General features: G+C 52.4%; 1 protein-coding gene across 1 annotated transcript; it reads left to right on the forward strand.

Annotated features, from left to right (window-relative positions):
- The first annotated feature begins 4,939 nt into the window (after window positions 1-4,939).
- Fance (FA complementation group E) lies at window positions 4,940-16,481 on the forward strand. The gene is made up of 11 exons (XM_021221833.2): window positions 4,940-5,021; window positions 5,085-5,442; window positions 6,979-7,582; window positions 8,223-8,267; window positions 8,516-8,581; window positions 9,024-9,167; window positions 9,392-9,515; window positions 9,687-9,765; window positions 11,003-11,069; window positions 13,087-13,212; window positions 16,074-16,481. Exons 1-11 carry the CDS (start codon window positions 4,940-4,942, stop codon window positions 16,173-16,175), a joined length of 1,797 nt encoding a protein of 598 aa, XP_021077492.1. The 3' UTR covers window positions 16,176-16,481.
- Window positions 16,482-17,946: the final 1,465 nt, after the last annotated feature.

Genomic DNA, 17,946 nt, shown 5'->3' on the forward strand with positions numbered 1-17,946 from the left:
GACGCCAGGCAGATGCCAGGCACACAAGTGGTACACGAATATACATACATGCAGGCAAAACACTCACATAAAGGGTAAATCTTCAAAATGAGGAGAAAGAGAGAGAGAGAGAGAGAGAGAGAGAGAGAGAGAGAGAGAGAGAGAGAGAGAGAGAGGAGAGAGAGAGTTTCATGACCACACACCAATGTGGCACATAGTATTCAAGTGGAGAAGGCAGGAAGAATAGAAATTCAATATCTGGAATAGAAATTCAATGTCTGCCGGGCAGTGGTGGCACACATCTTTGATCCTAGAACTTGGGAGGCAGAGGCAGACAGATTTCTGAGTTTGAGGTCAGCCTGGTCTACAGAGTTCCAGGGCAGCCACAGTTACACAGAGAAACCTTGTCTCAAAAAAACCAAAAAAAGAAAAACATCATAGTAAGTTTGAGGCCAGCTTGAGCAACAGGACACTGTGTCTCAAAAGATTAAAACAAAACATTAAAAGAGAGAGACACATCTGTGGGTGTGTATACTATTAACCCCAGCTCTCAGGGGGCAGGGGTTGAAGTGGACAGAGCTTGAGGCCAGTTTGATCTACACAGCACGGTTCAGCCAGAGCTACATAATGACAGCCTGTCTCAAAACAAAACAGAAACAGAAGCCACTCAAAGCTACCAGCACAGGTGTTGACATGGCTGGTGTCACATAGGGGCCAGGAAAGGGAAGTCTGGGAGCTCCCATGGGGCCACCTCCTGGAACCATCCTGGCGGTAGTTTTTGAAAGGGGGGGGTTGTTTTGAGGAATTTCTGCCGTCCCCTGGGTGCTCTGCCCCCCCCCCCCGTGTCTGTAATGGGTACGTGGGGAGTGGGAAGGGCCCAGATGGTCATAGATTTAAGAAGGCTTTGTGACAAACTCCTCTTTTGTGCACTCATGACCCTGGCTGGCCTCCCTGAGGCTGACCTCAAGTGTCCCCTGAGGCTGACCTCAAGTGTCCACAGCCCACTCTGGCCTCATCACTGAACATCCATTAGCTGGAAGCTGCACCAGCTAAGGCCACCCACAGCCCAGTGCAGTGTTCTAACGTGGCTCCAGAGGCACAGCTGAGGGTCCCGTCCTTGTATGGTACTAGTATTTAAGTTGAAAAGAGGTTCGTGGTCTGCAGCTCTGAGACAGATTTCTAGAAGGGTCTCCATTAAGGCGCTTCACTGCCACCTGCTGGAAGACGGTGGTATAAACGTCAACCCTACAAGTGGGGAGAGGGATCCTTGCCTCCTCGCCGCCGTTCCCAATTACAGTGCGTGCTTTGGTACTGTGTATGACCTGGAGAACATCATGCACCAGACTTGAGAGTCCATTTCTACTGGAAGAACATGGCTTGAATCGGATTCTTCATCTCTCCTTTTAGCACCTTTCAACCAGATCTGGTTTCCACTGGAGGAAGTATGTCCCCGGGGGACCAGCTCTGAGGGTTCAAAGCTAAGTGCATTTCCCAGTTTGCTGTCTAGTTTGCTTTTGCAGTTTAAACTCAGAGGTTCCACCCCTCAATCCTAGTCTACTCTGCCATCATGGGGTCCGAACTCTTGGGAACCATAGCCCAAACAAAATAAACTCTTATTCCAGTTGTCTTGGTCCTGGTATTGTCGTTGTTGTTTAAGGATTTATTTTTATGTGCTTTGTTGTTCTGCCTGCTTATCTGTGAGAGGCTGTCAGACCCTCTGGAACTGGAGTCAGACAGTTGTGAGCTGCCTGTCATGAGGTTTCTGGGAATTGAACTCTGGTCCTCTGGAAGAGCAATCGGTGCTCATAAACACTAAACCATCTCTCCAGCCCCTAGCCATGGTGCTTTATCGCAGCAATAGAAAAATAATACAGCTGGGCGTGGTGGCACACGCCTTTAATCCCAGCGCTCGGGAGGCAGAGGCAGGCGGATTTCTGAGTTCGAGGCCAGCCTGGTCTACAAAGTGAGTTCCGGGACAGCCAGGGCTACACAGAGAAACCCTGTCTTAAAAAACCAAAAATAAAATAAAATAAAATAAAGAAAAAAAGAAAAAGAAAAATAATACAACATCCATGAAGGCTGGGCTGGGACTGGGGCTCAGTCAGTATGATCACCCAGCAGGCACAAGGTCTCAGTTTGCTCCTTGCTAGGAATATGGGCACACACCCGTAATCCCAGTACTTGGGAGGTGGAGGCAAGAGGCTCAGAAGTTCCAGGTCATCTTCAGTGACACATCAAGTTGGCAGGCAGCCTAGGTTACATGAGAACCAGTTGTTTGTTTGTTTTGGTTTTGGTTTTTCCAGACAGGGTTTCTCTGTGTAGCCCTGGCTGTACTGGAACTCACTGTATAGACCAGGATGGCCTTGAACTCAGAGATTCACCTGCCTCTGCCTCCCAAGTGCTGGGATCAAAGGCGTGCGCCACCACTGCCTGTCGGAGGACCAGTATTTTAAAAATATCCACCATAAATGTAATGCATTACATGAGAAATATAGATAATGCCTACCCTAATGTGACAATATTGTGCCGTGTCCAGCCTGCCAAACTTCACCTGTGAGTCTGTCCCCAATCAGCTATGGCTAAAGCCAAAGGCTTCTGGGTTTTTCTCTCTACTTTATGGGGTTGGGGCCAAATCATTCCTAGAGACCAGCAAGCCAGAGAAAGATGTGCTCTTCCAGATTGTGCCCTGGCCTTGGTCCTGCACTTTTGGGGGCTTGCGGGGAGGACATGCGCTCTTCTTCCCTTAGCTTTCAGCTTCGAGGAGTTGTTTGAAAGAACAGGGAAGGGGGCTGAAGAGATGGCTTAGCGGTTAGAAGCACTGTCCCTTTTTCCAGAGATCCAGAGTTCAATTCCCAGCAACTATGTGGTGGCTCACAACTATCTAGAAAGGGATCTGATGCCCTCTTCTGGCCATCAGATGTATATGCAGTAGAGCACTCACATTAAATAAATAAAAAACTTTAAAAAGAGAGCACTGATTCCTCTTTCTGAGATCCTTGAGTTCAAATCCCAGCAACCACATGGTGGCTCACAACCATCTGTAATGGGGTCTGATGCCCTCTTCTGGTGTGTCTGAAGACAGCTACAGTGTACTCATATACAAGAAAGAAAGGAAGAAAGGAAGAAAGGAAGGAAGGAGGAATAGGGGAAGGGAGGGACCTGCTGGGTGAGAAATTTTAGTGGTGACTGATAATCCCTTGAGGCTTTGCTACAAACCCTCTACCTCCTCCCCTGTGAGCTGGGTGGGGGAGGAGGAGGCATGGGTGTTGGGGAGGGGAGAGGACCACAGTGAACAAAGGTTCTTATCCACTTTACAAGTCTTTGTTTTTTTTTTTTTTGGTTTTTGAGACAGGGTTTCTCTGTGTAGCCTTGGCTGTCCTGGAACTCACTTTGTAGACCAGGCTGGCTTCGAACTCAGAATTCCACCTGCCTCTGCCTCCCAAGTGCTGGGATTAAAGGCGTGGCCCGGCTTGATTTTTTTTAAACTTTACTGTTTTGTAGAAGGATTTTGGAAGAAAACCAATAAGATATAACTGAGCTGTCCCATGCTGTCTGAATACTGTTCATTTTTAGCCCCTGTCCCCAGGGGCCATCTGCTTTCCTTGACCTCTGGGAGACTGTGCTGTACATTCCACAGGGGTTGGGATATCGTCCTGGACTTCTCTGAACGTGGAAATCTAAACCAGGTTTAGAACTCTGCCTCAGTTCTACCCAGATGACTCAAATGCAAAGCCTCAGGCAGCGAGGTCCTGGTTGAGGCTTGGGGAAGATCCCAGCTGTACTTCTTAGGGTCCACATCTGTCACAGCTCCTCTGTGGAACACCGGGAATCTGCTCTAGTCTACTTACTGGAGAAAGGAGGTTATTAGAAGAAAGCATTTTCTTTTTTCTCTTTCTTTCTTTTTGTCTTTTTGCTTTTTTTTTCCCCTTTGTGAATCACTAAAGACCTTGTCTTTTCCAACTCATTCCTTTGAAATAAATAGTTTGGCTTAGATCAAAATCAGCTCAAAAATACTGCCATGGGTTCCCATGATATTCAGAGCAGAAAGCCAATGTCCTCTGTGTGACCTCAAGCCTGGTGACCTCTCTGATCTCCCCTCCAGCCACCCTGCAGCCCCAGGGCTATTGCCGTTTCTTCTCTTCCTGTAGTGGCCTCCCTACAGGCTCCCTGACCTGGACTTTATCAGGTTCATCTTGCCTGGTCATCCTATTATAAGGCATCTCAATTTGTCTCCTTTTTTAATTCTTCCTGAAAGTAACTGTCAAAATATTTGATAATTTGTGGCTGGGGAGACGTCTTATCAGTTAAGAGGTCATATTGCTGTCTCACAGAGGACTAAGGTTCAGAACACATACATACTATATACACATAGAGATATTCCCCAACCACGCATACACGCACGCCGCATACATATGAGTAAAAATAAAAATGTAAAGGGATAGGAACTAGAGAGATGGCTTAGTGGTTAGGAGTGCTAACTATACTCGTAAAGACTAGGGTTTCTCAGTGTGTGTGTGCAAGTCTCAACTGCCTATAACTCAATTTTCAAAGAAATTTTTCTTCTGACTTTCCAGGGCTCCTGCACACATGTGGCCCACATACATATACACAGGCACACACACACACACACACACACACACACACACACACACACACACAAAAGCAAAATGGAAACGGAGTTGGAGGGATGATGGCTCAGCAGTTAAGTATTAGCTGCTCTTGCAGAAGACCCCACGTGTAAATTTACAGCCATCTCTAACTCCAGTCCCAGGACATCCGACGCCCTCTTCTGGCCTCCGCGGGCACCAGACATACAAGCAAATCACCCATACGCATAAAATAATTTTTTAAAAGACGTGGAAAAGGACTAAGCAGTATAGCACAGCCGCTCCACCAAGCGCGGATCAGATTGGCTGCAGCCGCTGGAACCGGCCCCACCCCTTCGCGGGCTTCTCGCACTATGCAGGGAGTTAAGGTGCTTCCTGATGCCCTCGCTCCGCCCCACGCTCCGCCCCTTTCCTGGACGCTCTCTTACAGGTCTGGTTAGTTGCTGTTCCCGCCCACTCGCGATGACACGCCCATTCCGGTCCCGCCCCGATCGCTAGGTCCCGCCCCTTCTGGCTCTACTTGGCGCTCCGGGTTTCCGTGGCCCCGGGAGCTTTGCGCGGCCGGAGTGGCGCTCCGATCCCGCGTGTCCTGGTCCCCGCCCCGCGTCCGCTCTGCGCTGGCGACGCCGGTGTCGGACACCGTGGCCTCGGCCGGGGCGGAGCCCTGGGCGACCCTGGAGGCCCCCGCCCGCCTCCTGCTTCAGGCGCTACAGGCAGGGCCTGAAGGCGCGCGGCGCGGGCTAGGGGTTCTGCGCGCCCTCGGCCGCCGCGCGGAGCACTTCCCTTGGCATGGCTTCCTGGAGGCGCTGGGCCACGTAGAGCCCGAGGTGCGGGGCCCCGACGGCCGCCTGGAGCTGTGAGTCCCCACCCGTGGCCCCCGCCGCTTCCCCTCTGCTTATTTGTGTGGTTGAGGCAGGGTTCCATCTAGCCCAGGTTAGCCTCGAACTCCGGCAGCCATGTCCTCGGTGATAGGATTACCAGTGCGCATGCCAACACTGGGCTGAGACACGCATTTTGTCAGGCAGAATTCTAAGTGCAGACTGAGTTTGTTTGCTTGCTTCCATCACCAGTTGCAGAGCTGCTGGTGCATCCGGGAGGCAGAGGCGAGCACATCTCTGGAGTTCAGGGCAACAGAGTGAGACTCTGTCTTAAGATGAAGAAAAGGCGGTGTGTGCACGTTGTTAATAGCACTACCCGGTAGGCAGAGGCATGACAATCTCCAAGACCACCCAGGACAACATAGACCCTGTCAAAACAACAAATAATAATAATAATAATATACCTCCAATACAGATGTTCTTATCAAGTGGATACATGTGTTAAAAATACAGGCCATGCTGGGCGTGGTGGCGCACGCCTTTAATCCCAGCACTCAGGAGGCAGAGGCAGGCGGATTTCTGAGTTTGAGGCCAGCCTGGTCTACAGAGTGAGTTCCAGGACAGCCAGGGCTGCACAGAGAAACCCTGTCTAGAAAACAAAAGACAAACAAAAAAATACAGGCCTACAGTGTAGGGTCTGACTTCAGCAATCAGGAACCTGAGTGAGACAGGAGGATTGCTTCAAGTTGGAAACCAAGACTGCACAGGCCAAGAAAACTAGAGGCTGGTAGATCTCTGTGAGTTCGAGGCCAGCCTGGTCTACAGAGTGAGTTCCAGGACAGCCAGGGCTACACAGAGAAACCCTGTCACAATAAAGGGGGGGGGGGAATATATACCTCAGTGTGATAATGGCCCTGACACCTGACACAGGGGGAAGCTTGAAGACATGGTCATTTGGTTCTGGTCACACTGGCTACCTCAGTAGAATCCTAGAGAGAGAGCTACAGGCTTAGAACCCTGGGGAAGCTCTGGAGGCCAGGGTTGAGAGGATATTCCAGCTGTTTGCAGCAGCCAGCCCCTTAGGAGCAGTAAAGGGTGGGATGAAGGGTTGTTATGGAGTTCTTTCTTTCTGCTTCCTGGCCCACTCGCTCTGTGAAGCCCTTTCTGGTGCAGGGGTCTAAGAACAGGGCCTGGTGCATGTTAGGCACCCCTGACCCCTCCATCCTCGGCAACTCTTGCTTGTTTTGGAGACAGGGTCTCACTGTTTAGCTCCGACTGGCCTTAAACCCATAGAGATCTGTCTACCTTAGCTTTGCACGTGCTGGGATTGAAGGTATGTGCCACCAGACCTGGCCACCTACCCTCAGCAACTCTCGAAGGTACCGCCATCCAGTCCCTGGCTGTTGCCTGCCACGGCGTTCAACTCCAGAGCCAGTCTGCCCCAACGGTATGGTGGTACATGCCTGTGAACAGCACGTACGGTACTGAGGCAGGAGGTTTGAGGGGTCAAGACCAGCATGAATTACATAGTGAACCCCCCCCCAACTCAGAAAACAAAAATCTTTTGTTCTTAGGGTCCCACTGTTACACCGGTTGCCTGGGGTCTGCCGGAAGAACCTGCTGTCCCTGCTGCTGGCTCTCCAACCATCCTTACCTGAGTGCGGACTCCGCTCTGTGCTGCAGCTCCACCATCAGGACACAGCGTCTACCCCTGATGCCTGGCTCCACGCCCTGGGGGAGCTGCTGCGAAGGGATGTGGGGGTCGGAGTCGCTGCGGAGGGATCCTCTCCATTGACCAGAAGCTGTCAGTCACAGCTCCGGGACCTGTGTGGGCGGCTGGGCCAAGGCGGGAGGGGGCTGAAACTGGCCCAGGCTCCTGACCCTGAACAAGAGGACAGACTCTCCCAGCTTTGTGGGAAACGGAAGAAAGCGCCAGAAGAGGCTGCCAGCCCTGAGTCAGAGAGATCCCCTAAAAGGCTCCGGGGCTGTGAGGAGGAGGTGGAAGGAAAGGTTCGGGAAGAGAGACCCACACTGGAGTCACTGGGATCCCCAGTGTGTGTGTTGCCTGACATTGAAGGTGTGTTGCCTGACACTGAAGCCGAGGCTCCGGAGACTGGCCCTGGCGTGGAGGAGGCCAAGGGGCCGGCTGAGAGTGTGGAGTTGCCCAAAGTTGTCCAGGTATGGTGTGCTTGGGAAGCTGGTACTTCCGGGTAATGGTGGAAGCTGGTTGAGACCCAGCTTCCAGCAGGGACCTCTCTGTAGTCCATGGGCCAGGGATGAGGGGTGGGTTGTGGGTGTGGAGGGAGTTACTAGGATCGGGATGCACCTGTCCTGACGGTCTAGGGGTGACTTTAGCTCCTGCTGCTCTGCCTGCTGCTGTGAGTCATATCAAGAGCCTGCCTGCCCACACAGGGTCTACCTACCCCATTGAGGTTGGGGGCAGAGAAGACAGCCGTGGGCTGGGCTTCACACAGGCCTGCTCTAGGCATCTAGGTGGAGGCGGCCCATACCTGCTTCTTCTGAGTTGCCTTTGCCTGTCAGCTCTCATGGTGTGCCCCACTCCCCCTGTAGAGGTTTTATTTAGCTTATGTGTGTGCCTGCTTGTCCTTGTGTGCACCACACGCCTGTCGTGCCCATGGAGGCCAGAAGAGGGCGTTGGGGCTCCCAGGGCTAGAGTTAGAGGGGACTGGAGATTGTGAACAGCCCCATGTGGGTGCTGGGCCCCGTTCCCCAGCTCTTGCCCAGGGTGTTTCCTACAGAGGGAGCTGAGAGGTCCTGCTGCACCACAGATCTTCCATGACTGCGCTCTCCTCCACAGGACCAGATGTCCAGGCTGCAGCTGCTGCTGAAGGCCCTCCAGGAGGTGACAGGCTCTCCCGGTCCACCACAACCCTCCTTCTGGCTTCTACCGTAGCCTTGCCCAGGGAAACCCCAGATCATGGAGCTCAGCATGGGGCTGGGGAGGACAGAGATCTGACAGGCCCTCCAGGGCCGTGCTTGGACAGGCCATCATCCCCCAAGATGTCCTCCTCTGGGAGTGCCTTTCAAGAGTAGCCTCTGTGACCTGTCACAAGGACTCTGCTGGCCCTTATGTAGGATTTGCCTCCCCAGGGGCTGGAGGAGCAGGAGGAGCCCCTAGCGGACCTGCAGTTTCTTCATGAATGTAGTCCCAAGGAGGTGAGACAGGCCTGCCCTGAGGTCACCCCTGCACCTGTTTCCCCGCCTCCCATGGAGCTCAGGGGAGGGGCTTGCTTTCTCCGCCTCTCCAGGCTCCTCCCACTGTAGTGACTCTCCCTGCTCTGGGCCGTGTCCCCCCCCTCCTCTCCCCTCCTCCTCTCCTCCCTGCCTGTCTTTTTTTTTTTTTTTTTTTTTTAAGATTTTATTTATTTATTTTATGTAAGTACACTGGTGTCTTCAGACACACCAGAAGAGGGCATCTGATCCCATTACAGATGGTTGAGAGCCACCATGTGGTTGCTGGGATTTGAACTCAGGACCTCTGGAAGAGCAGTCAGTGCTCTTAACCGCTGAGCCACCTCTCCAGCCCCCTGCCTGTCTTTTCAGTTGCCCACTGGGCCTGGCAGAGGCAGCTGAGTGTCTTCCGTGTCCCCCCACCCAGATGGAGTTGCTATGCAGCAAGCTACAGCTACCCCAGCTCCCTGACGAAGGTCTCCTGCAGCTCTGCAGCCATCTGCTGGGTCTCAAGCCAGCCCTCAGCATCTGCAACGCCTCCGTGCTGGCTAGGAGCCTCTTTCTTGACCGGGTAGGAAGGGGTTGGGAGAGGGGTAGAGGGTTGGGTTCCTGACTGTATGTTGTTACAAATGTAACTTCTTCTCACCTGGGCCCCAGGTGGGAGCCAGTGTGATCCTAGATAGATAGACACTTGGCTTTTCCTCTAAAACATGGCCTGCCGTCGTATAAATGTGTGTGAGATAATCCTAAAGAGAAGATGTGACTCTGTGACTTGTGACTCTCCCTTGTGACTAGATCTGCTCCCTGCCGTCCTCTGCCTCCAGGCTTCTCAGAGTGGCCCTCGTCTCCTTCTGTGTAAAGTACACCTACGCCGTCTGCAGGGCTGTCCTCTGTCCCTTGCTCCAGGACCTACATGTAGGTGTGTGCAGAACCAGAACCAGCCCCACCCTTTGTGCCCAGCGCACTTCACCCCAGGAGACCTGCTGGGAGTAAGGGGTTCAGTGAGTAACTTGCCCGACAGCGGGCATCCAGACCCTGGCAGCCTTCCCCTACCTTCTCAGCCCTCTCTCCTCTCCTGTGTCTGGCCCAGGTCCTGCGCAGACCGAGTTACTGTGTTCCCTCATAAAGGATGAGTCCCTGGAGCCAGACATGCAGGTCCAGATTCTGGGGTGAGTGTGCAGGCCTCGAAGCTAACGCCACTCTGCTTTCTCCCCAGGCCAAGCCTGCGTGAAGCCATGGTTTCATTCCAGCACCATGCACACACACGCATGCCCACCATGGCTCTGGGATCTAAACCTGCCTGGTGGCCTTTCCTCTGGGCCCATGTTGGGTGGTATGCTGGGCATCATCCCCAGTTTTTCTGGGTGTGGTTCCTCTAATAATTAGCTCAGCTTAGCCAGGATATGCTGCAGTGGTTAAGAGCAGCTAAAGTCAGACGTGAGTTCAATCTTGACCTTGTTTATTAACTCAAGCTTGGTTGTATATATTTATTTATTTATTTTCGAAGCAGGGTTTCATGTAGCCCAGGCTGGCCTTGATCATAGCTGAGGCTAGGCTTGAACTCCCACCATCTTCCTCCCATGTGCTGGAATTACAAGGCACACAAGCCTGGGCTCCTCACTCCTTGTCTCTGAGCCCGGTAGTCCCTCTGTGTGGTAGCACATACTGTGAGTTCACAGAAAATTGAACATCCAAGGTACTTGGTGTTACTCTGTGGGAGAGTGTGTGTTTAGCACATATGAGTCTCAACGTCGAGATTCATGTAATATTCCTAGTATGTAAGTGCTCAAAATTGGGATTAAATTTAGGCAGTAAAATCAAAGAATGGCTGGGCATTCGTGGTGTAAGCCTGAAGTCTCATCCATGGAAGTAGAGGTAGGAGGGTCCAGAGTTTAAGACTAATCCTGACTGCATGGCAAGTTTGGGGCCAGTCTGGGGTACACTGTTTCCTAAACATAGATATAGGGACTAGGGAGGCAACAGTTAAGAGTATGCTGTCAGAGCCGGGCGTGGTGGCACACGCCTTTAATCCCAGCACACGGGAGGCAGAGGCAGGCAGAGTTCAAGGCCAGCCTGGTCTACAGAGTTCCAGGACAGCCAAGGCTACACAGAGAAACCCTGTCTCGAAAAAACAAACAAAAACAAAACAAAAAAAACCCACACCATAGTGGGGTGGGGTAGTAGTCTCAAATAATGCCAGCCACCACTCACTGACAACTTAGCCTCAGAGCCGATGTGGCTTCCATTCTCAGCACAAAAAAGTCCTCACAGACAGTTGGTGATAAAGCCTGGGATTAAACCCAGGATGGTTCTGGGGTCTCCAGCTGCTAAGGTAAGGCTGACGCTGTTCTGCTGTGGAGCCCGAGTGGCTTTGGGGACAGGTCTTACCGGGTGTCTTCTGTGCAGGCAGATCCTGGAGCTGGCCTGGAGAGAAGAGACGTTCCTGGTGTTGCAGGCGCTCCTGGAACGGCAGGTGAGCGTGTTCCCTTGAGAGGCTCCGGGTTTCAGGGTTAGGCAAGCAGGACACTGCCTTATACCTATGTCACTGCAGAAGGTCCTGTGTGGCAGAAGGCCCAGTAGATGCAGGCAGGGACAGACAGCTGACCCCTGGTCACCTAGCCTTTTCTTTTAGTAGCACCTGCCTTGGGACTGGCGTCTCTGCTTCTCTATCACGTGGCCCAGGCTGGCCTAAAACCCCTGTGTGCTGGAGGGTGACCTTGAACTGGTCATTCTTCCTCATGCTGGGAGGACTACAGGTGTGCCTCAACACACGAGGTTAGAGTCTAAAATCTCAACAGGATGGAAGCAGAATGTTCCCCTGGCTCTGTCCCAGGCATCTGACTCCCCGGTCTAGCGCTCAGCTCTCACTGGTTCAGAAAAACAGCTCCAAGTTAGGGCAGCGCTCACATTGGCTGTTTAGACAGCGGTCCTTAAACTGGTCTTCCCTGCTTCTCATGGGGGCTGAAACTCACCAGCTCTGGGCCCAGTGGACCTGCTTTTTGTGTGTCTACCTGGAGTTTGAGCTTACATGCTATGTGTCACCATGCCGTATTTTATGTGACACTAGATACTGAACCCAGGGCTCCACGCATCCCGGTCATGGGCTCCATCAACAGAGCCCCAGCCCCAGCCCTGCCCTCTTACAGTGGTATATTTTAGCATTTTCCTATCTTACCATCTAAAATTCTCCATCACTATATTATTATTGTCATCATTATTATTATTTGAGACAGGTTCTCAAGTAGTCCAGGCTGCCCTTGAACTTCAATATATAGAAAGCTGACCTTGGGCTCCTGCCCCGAGTCCTCAGATTATTGGTGTACAACACCATTCCTGGCTTCTCTCATGTTTGCATCTTAGGTAATTGATTAATTACTCCTCTTGTTGTGATAAAATAGCTCACAATATCAACCTTAAGAGCCAGGGACAGTGGTGGCGCGTGCCTTTAATCCCAGCACTCAGGAGGCAGAGGCAGGTGGATTTCTGAGTTCGAGGCCAGCCTGGTCTACAAAGTGAGTTCCAGGACAGCTAGGGCTACACAGAGAAACCCTGTCTCAAACAAACAAACAAACAAACAAACAAAAACAAAAACCAATCAACCTGAAGAAAGAAGACTTGGTTGGCTCCCAGTTTAAGGGTGTACCTGTCAAGCCTGTCATGTTGGGAGGGGCTTGGGGCAGGAGGCTGAGGGACGCCCTTGTAGACACACCCAGAGATGTGTTTCTATGGTGATTCTAAATCCATCAAGTTGGCAGATGCCGGTGGAGCTTCACAGGGATTGGCTGTTTCTCCCAGGTCTCCTTATCTGAGAGTAGATACAACAGTGTGGGGAGATTTCAAGAAGGCACATGTGAAGTGCTGACTGCCACCTGATGCTAGTGGTCCTCCGTTAGCATGAAGAGCTGGCAGTGCCCCTCAGAACCTCACCCCGGCCTGGCTTCAGTCATGCTTCAACTACTAAGGCAGGCTAGAGTCACTGGCTCCCTGTGGCCCTGACTGAACCTCTGCAAGGGCAGTTGCTCTTCTGTGAGACCTGTAGCTGCTGTCTCGTGCCAGCTCTTCACAGCCTTCAGCTGGCCTCTGTTGTCCAGCTGTGGAGACAGCTGTGTGTTAGCTTTCTCTTACTGAGACAGACTGCCTGAGGGAAAGAGCAGAAGAAAGGCTGGCTGCGTCCACAGGTCAGAGGCTTCTCTCTGGGGTTGGCTCGGATGCTCCTGGACCTATATGAGGCACCATCGTGGTGGAAGGGGTTTGTGATGGGTAGCGTGCTCTGGTAATGGCAGCCGGGAAGCAGAGAGAACAGGGGCCAAGCTACTATCGTCCCCTATAGACAAACATCACCTCCCAGTACCTCGCCCTGGGACCAAGACTTCAATACTTGGGTTTGTGGAGGAACGTTCTGGAGCACTCTGTTCAGCTACCTGCTAGGAGATGGACAGCTTGGGGTCAACGCTGTCCTGTGACGATGTCCCATGTCCTAATGCATGCAGGTGGAGATGACCCCTGAGGTGTTCAGTGTCTTGGTGCAGAGGCTCTGCAAAGAGGGGCCGGCAGCCACCACCTCCATGGCTTATGCCAAGCTGATGCTAACGGTGATGACCAAGTACCAGGCCAGCGTGAGTGTCAACGGGGGCTCACCCAGCCAGGACCTTTGCTGGTAGTATGTGGGGCATTGAGCTGGCCCTGTCTCCAGCTGTCATACCTGGGATGAGCCTTGCTTGCACAGGCATTTGGTGACAAAGGAGGAGGGCAGCTAAGCTTTATTGGGGGTTGTTACTGGGGGTGGTAAATGTATGGAGCAGGCTGAGGCAGGGGGGTTGCTTTAAGTTCAAGGCCAGTCTGGGATACACAGGCAAATACAAAACTCAAAAATAACAAAGCTAGACATGGTGGCGCATGCCTTTAGTCCAAGCTCTCAGGAGGCAGAGGCAGTTGGCTCTCTTGAGTTTGAGGCTGGCCTGGTTTACATAGTAAGTTCCAGAACAGCCAGGGCTGTATTGAGACCCTGTTTTATGTAATTTTTGTTACATAAAAAATTAGTAACAATAAAAAGTGGGGAGGGCTAGGGATGTAGCAGCGTGTATGTCTAGCTTACACAAAACCCTGGGCTCAATTCCTTATACTTTGTAAATTGGACGTGAGGATTGGGAGGCACATAACATCCCAGCTCTGAGGAGCTGGAGACAAGAAGATCAGAAGTTCAAGGCCAGCCTTGAATACACGAGGCTCTCTTCTCTTTTTTTTCAAAAAGCTAAGCTCTGTACATAGCAAATTCCAGGCCAGTCCATGCTATGTGAGAGGTTCACTCCCATCCCAAAGACCAAGAACGCACCAACGGCCACAGGCTGGAGTCGGCCACGGGCTGGAGTCGGTGGAGAGCTGTTCCTGGCAAGGGCTACAGTGTGAGCCAGGACTGACCTTGGGGATTGTCGTAGCCAGGAGCTAACAGTATGAGAGAGTCAGTGGTGGCTGGGGCGAGCCTGCTACAGACTTCCTTGCGGCAGCTCAAGCCCTGGCAAAGCCCTCTGAGGCTGTGCATTCCTATCCTGTCCTGTGCACCAGCCCTCAGACACTGTTAGCTCCTGCTGCCTCGGCCTCCTGTTCTGCTGGGGCCACAGTGTCTGCGTATCCATTGTACAGACATGGTTTGCCACCAAACCAGGAGCTCTCTGCGTGGCCTGGCTGACTGAGCAGTGAACCTAGGGATCGTCTGCCTCCTAACCCAGAACTGGGGTCACAGGTCATACGAACACGCCCAGATTTAGTTCTAATTCCAAAGTATTTTTTTAATTTATTTATTTATTTATTTATTTATTTTATGTGAGTACAGAAATATGAGTGTATGCAGCTGTCTTAAGACGCACCAGAAGAGGGCATCAGATCCCATTACAGATGGTTGTGAGCCACCATGTGGTTGCTGGGAATTGAACTCAGGACCTCTGGAAGAGCAGTCAGTGCTCTTTACCGCTGAGCCATCTCTCAGCCTCCGATTCTAATGTTTAAAACTGCATTTTAATTTATGTACTGTGTGTGTGCACATGTAGGGCCAGAGAACAACTTTCAGAAACTTGCTTTCTCCTTCCACTGTGTGCCTCCCAGGATCAAACCCAGGTAGCCAAGCTTGGCAGCAAGCGCCTTCGCCCTCTGAGCCACCTCACGGGCCCAGCCCAGCAGCCTGTCCTAGAAGGCTCATGTGGGTCATGGGTCAGGGAGCTCTTCATTTTGACAAGATCGAGGGTTGGAGAGGTGGCTCAACGGTTAAGAGCACCGGCTATTCTTCCAGAGGTCCTGCTGGGCAGTGGTGGCGCACGCCTTTAATCCCAGCACTTGGGAGGCAGAGACAGGCAGATTTCTGAGTTCAAGGCCAGCCAGAGGTCCTGAGTTTACTTCTCAGCACCCACACGGCAGTTGACAACTGTCTGTAACTCTAGTTCCAGGGCTTCTGAAACCTGCACATAGACAGACATGCAGACAAGTACTATTGAACATAAAATAGACAAGATCTCAGATAGCTCAGGGTGGCCTTGAATTTGCTATGCAGCCCAAGTGACCTTGAACGTCTGCTCCTCCTGTCTCCAGTTCCTGAGTGCTATGTTTAATGGGTACACTACTGTGGCCTGTTTTATGCAGTGCTGGAGATAGGACCTCGGGCTTCCTGCTTGCTAGGCTCTGTATCTTTGGTTGGCCTGATCTATGGAGACCAGGCTGGCCTGAATGCTCTCTGCTGACCTAGTTGGGGGTAGTACTGCCCACTGTAGGCTGAGCACTCAGATGTTATCCAGCAACACAAGAATGCCCCAGAGGCCACAGGGCAATGGAGGCAGCTCCTCCCATGAGGCTCCCTCTTCACCCAGCCGTGTCAGGTCGACAGTCAAAACTGGCCACCATGCAGGTCATTTGTTGACCCAATGATCCCAGGAGAGTGGAATCAGAACCTCTGAGTGCTGTGCAGTCCTGGGGTCCCAGGGTCCTCTACAGACCTCTCTGGATCCCGGAAGAAAGGCCATCCTCCAGAGGCATCAGGACCTGCAGATGGGAAAGGACTTTGCCCCCGTCTTCTTTGAGGAGTGGGGGTTGGAGAATGGGGGGGGGACCTGAGCCCCGTAGAGGGCATAGGAACAGGCCAGGGAGAGAGGGAGAGAGGGAGAGAGGGAGAGGGAGAGAGAGAGAGACAGAAAGAAAGAAAGAAAGAAAGAAAGAAAGAAAGAAAGAAAGAAAGAAAGAAAGAAAGAAAGAAAGAAAGAAAAAGAAAGAAAGAAAGAAAGAAAAAAAGAGAAAAAGAGAAAAAGAGAGAGAGAAAGCTGGGTCTGAGGCATGCTCAGAAACCTCTCTTCTCATCTGTAGCCTGAGGATCACACCTGAAGCCCATCTAGCAGCAGGGCAGGCCTTCCTGGTTCTGCTCCACCTTAAGGGGCAGAAAGGTTCAGATGCTAGGGAGACGGGCTACTGCAGTCCTGACCTGATTCTTTCTCCCTAGATCACAGAGCAGCAGAGCCTGGACCTGGCTGTGGTCCTAGAGCCCAACGCCACCTTCCTGAAGAAGGCCCTGCAGGCAGCGCTGAGACATGTGACCCGCTGACCACACACAAGGACACACTGTCCTGACCACTTGTCTCAGAATGCACAGCCATCTCAGCAGTGAGCTGCCTCTTGCCCAACACCCTGGGCTCTGCCGGGACCATGTTGACTCCACAAAGAGCAGAGAGGAGGCCCTGGGTACCACTCCTGACATCAGGGTACAGGGGCCGGGGAGGATGAGTGGGAGGTGCGCAGGAAAGCTGGCCTTTCAGTGTGAACCTTTTGTGCTCGGGTATATGTTGTGACCCCTCCCTTTTGTTTCTGAACTGAGTAATTTTGTAACAGTTTTAATAAAAAGAAGAAAGTCCATCCAGGCTTGGTGGCTCAGCGCTGTCATCCTAGCCCTCAGGTAGAGGTTGACCCCTGACCTCCGTGTGTGTGTGTGTGTGTGTGTGTGTGTGTGTGGGCGTGTTTGCATCCCAGAGTGCTCACGCATGTACAGCACAAACGTGTACAAACATATGCATGTCAGATACAAAGAAGAACTTCAAGCACCTGTGCTCTTAGGCTACTTTCCCATAACCCCCTTCACTCCCTCACCTGTCCCCCACCCCTCCCATCACAGCAGGTCTGTCAGAGCTGCCTGTTGAGGGCGGGCTTGGGACCCCCGTAACTTTTGTTTTAATGCTGAGCCTGCTAGGCTATAGACCTGCGAGGCTAATGCTCTACCACTGAGCTCTGTCTTCATCCGCAGCAAAGGTCTGGGCTGGGATCTGAGGGACACCTAACCCACCGTGGGCTGAGAAGACGCAGGCTGCCTGCTGCAGACCTGTGTGACATCTGTATTTCCACAGCACCTCACTCAAAAAATATTTAGCACACAGCTGGGCATGGTGGCACACGCCTTTAATCCTGGATCTCAGGAGACAGAGGCAGGCGGATCTCTAATTTCAAGGCCAGCCTGGTTTACAGAGCGAATTCCAAGAGAGTCAGGGCTATGCCAAGAAAAAAAAAAAATTCGCCACACTGAAAGTTCATGACAGCACCCTCCTACCTTAGCCCTGCAGTGGTGGGGAACAGAGGTTTCTGGGTGCTTCTGAGACCACAGCTTCCTCTGAAGTCCTGAGTCCCTGTTCCAGGGAGGCGTGGGGGGGGGGGTCAGTCCAGTGAGAAAGTTTTGAGAACAAGCTGACGCTGACTACAGAAGCAAGGGGAACAATGCCTAAGAGACAAACTTAAGCAGCTCACCATGGTGGCCTTTAGAGTGTGGGTGGCACTTGGCAGCTCCAACCTGTCACTCTGCTCTGACCCTGCGGGAACCTGCTTCATTCTGCCAGCTGTGTGCTGTGTGTGTGCTCGGGCGAGATGAGCCATTCGTAGGTCTGCTCCCTGCAAATGGTGGGTGCTGGCCACATCTGTGACCCGTTCCCAGAGAGGGTGACATGCCTCCGAATGAGTCACTCCAGACCCGGAGGCTCCCTGCAAACACTCCTTGACCCGGCGCCTCTCTATTAACTGCAAAGGCCAGGGTCAAGCAACAAGAACGACTTTGTTTGAAATGCCAACTAATGGAGACAAGACGGGGGCATTTGTCCAAAGTCCACCAGGCCCGGAGGCTGAGTCAGGGGCGGTTTATACAGATGGCCGCCGGGGCAGCCTGGTGGGCGCCTCCTCCCAGGTGGGGGCTTACGCTTAAACCAGGCACATCTGATCCTAATCTAGTCACAAGGCGCTTTCCCGCTCTGCGGATCTCAGCAAGGGTCATTTCCTCCAGCTATTCCTGTCACCCGTGCCTCTGCCCACATGCGGTGGCCGGACCATGGCACAATGCA

The sequence above is a fragment of the Mus pahari genome, chromosome 21 (assembly GCF_900095145.1).
Source record: "Mus pahari chromosome 21, PAHARI_EIJ_v1.1, whole genome shotgun sequence".
Lineage (NCBI taxonomy): Eukaryota > Metazoa > Chordata > Mammalia > Rodentia > Muridae > Mus > Mus pahari.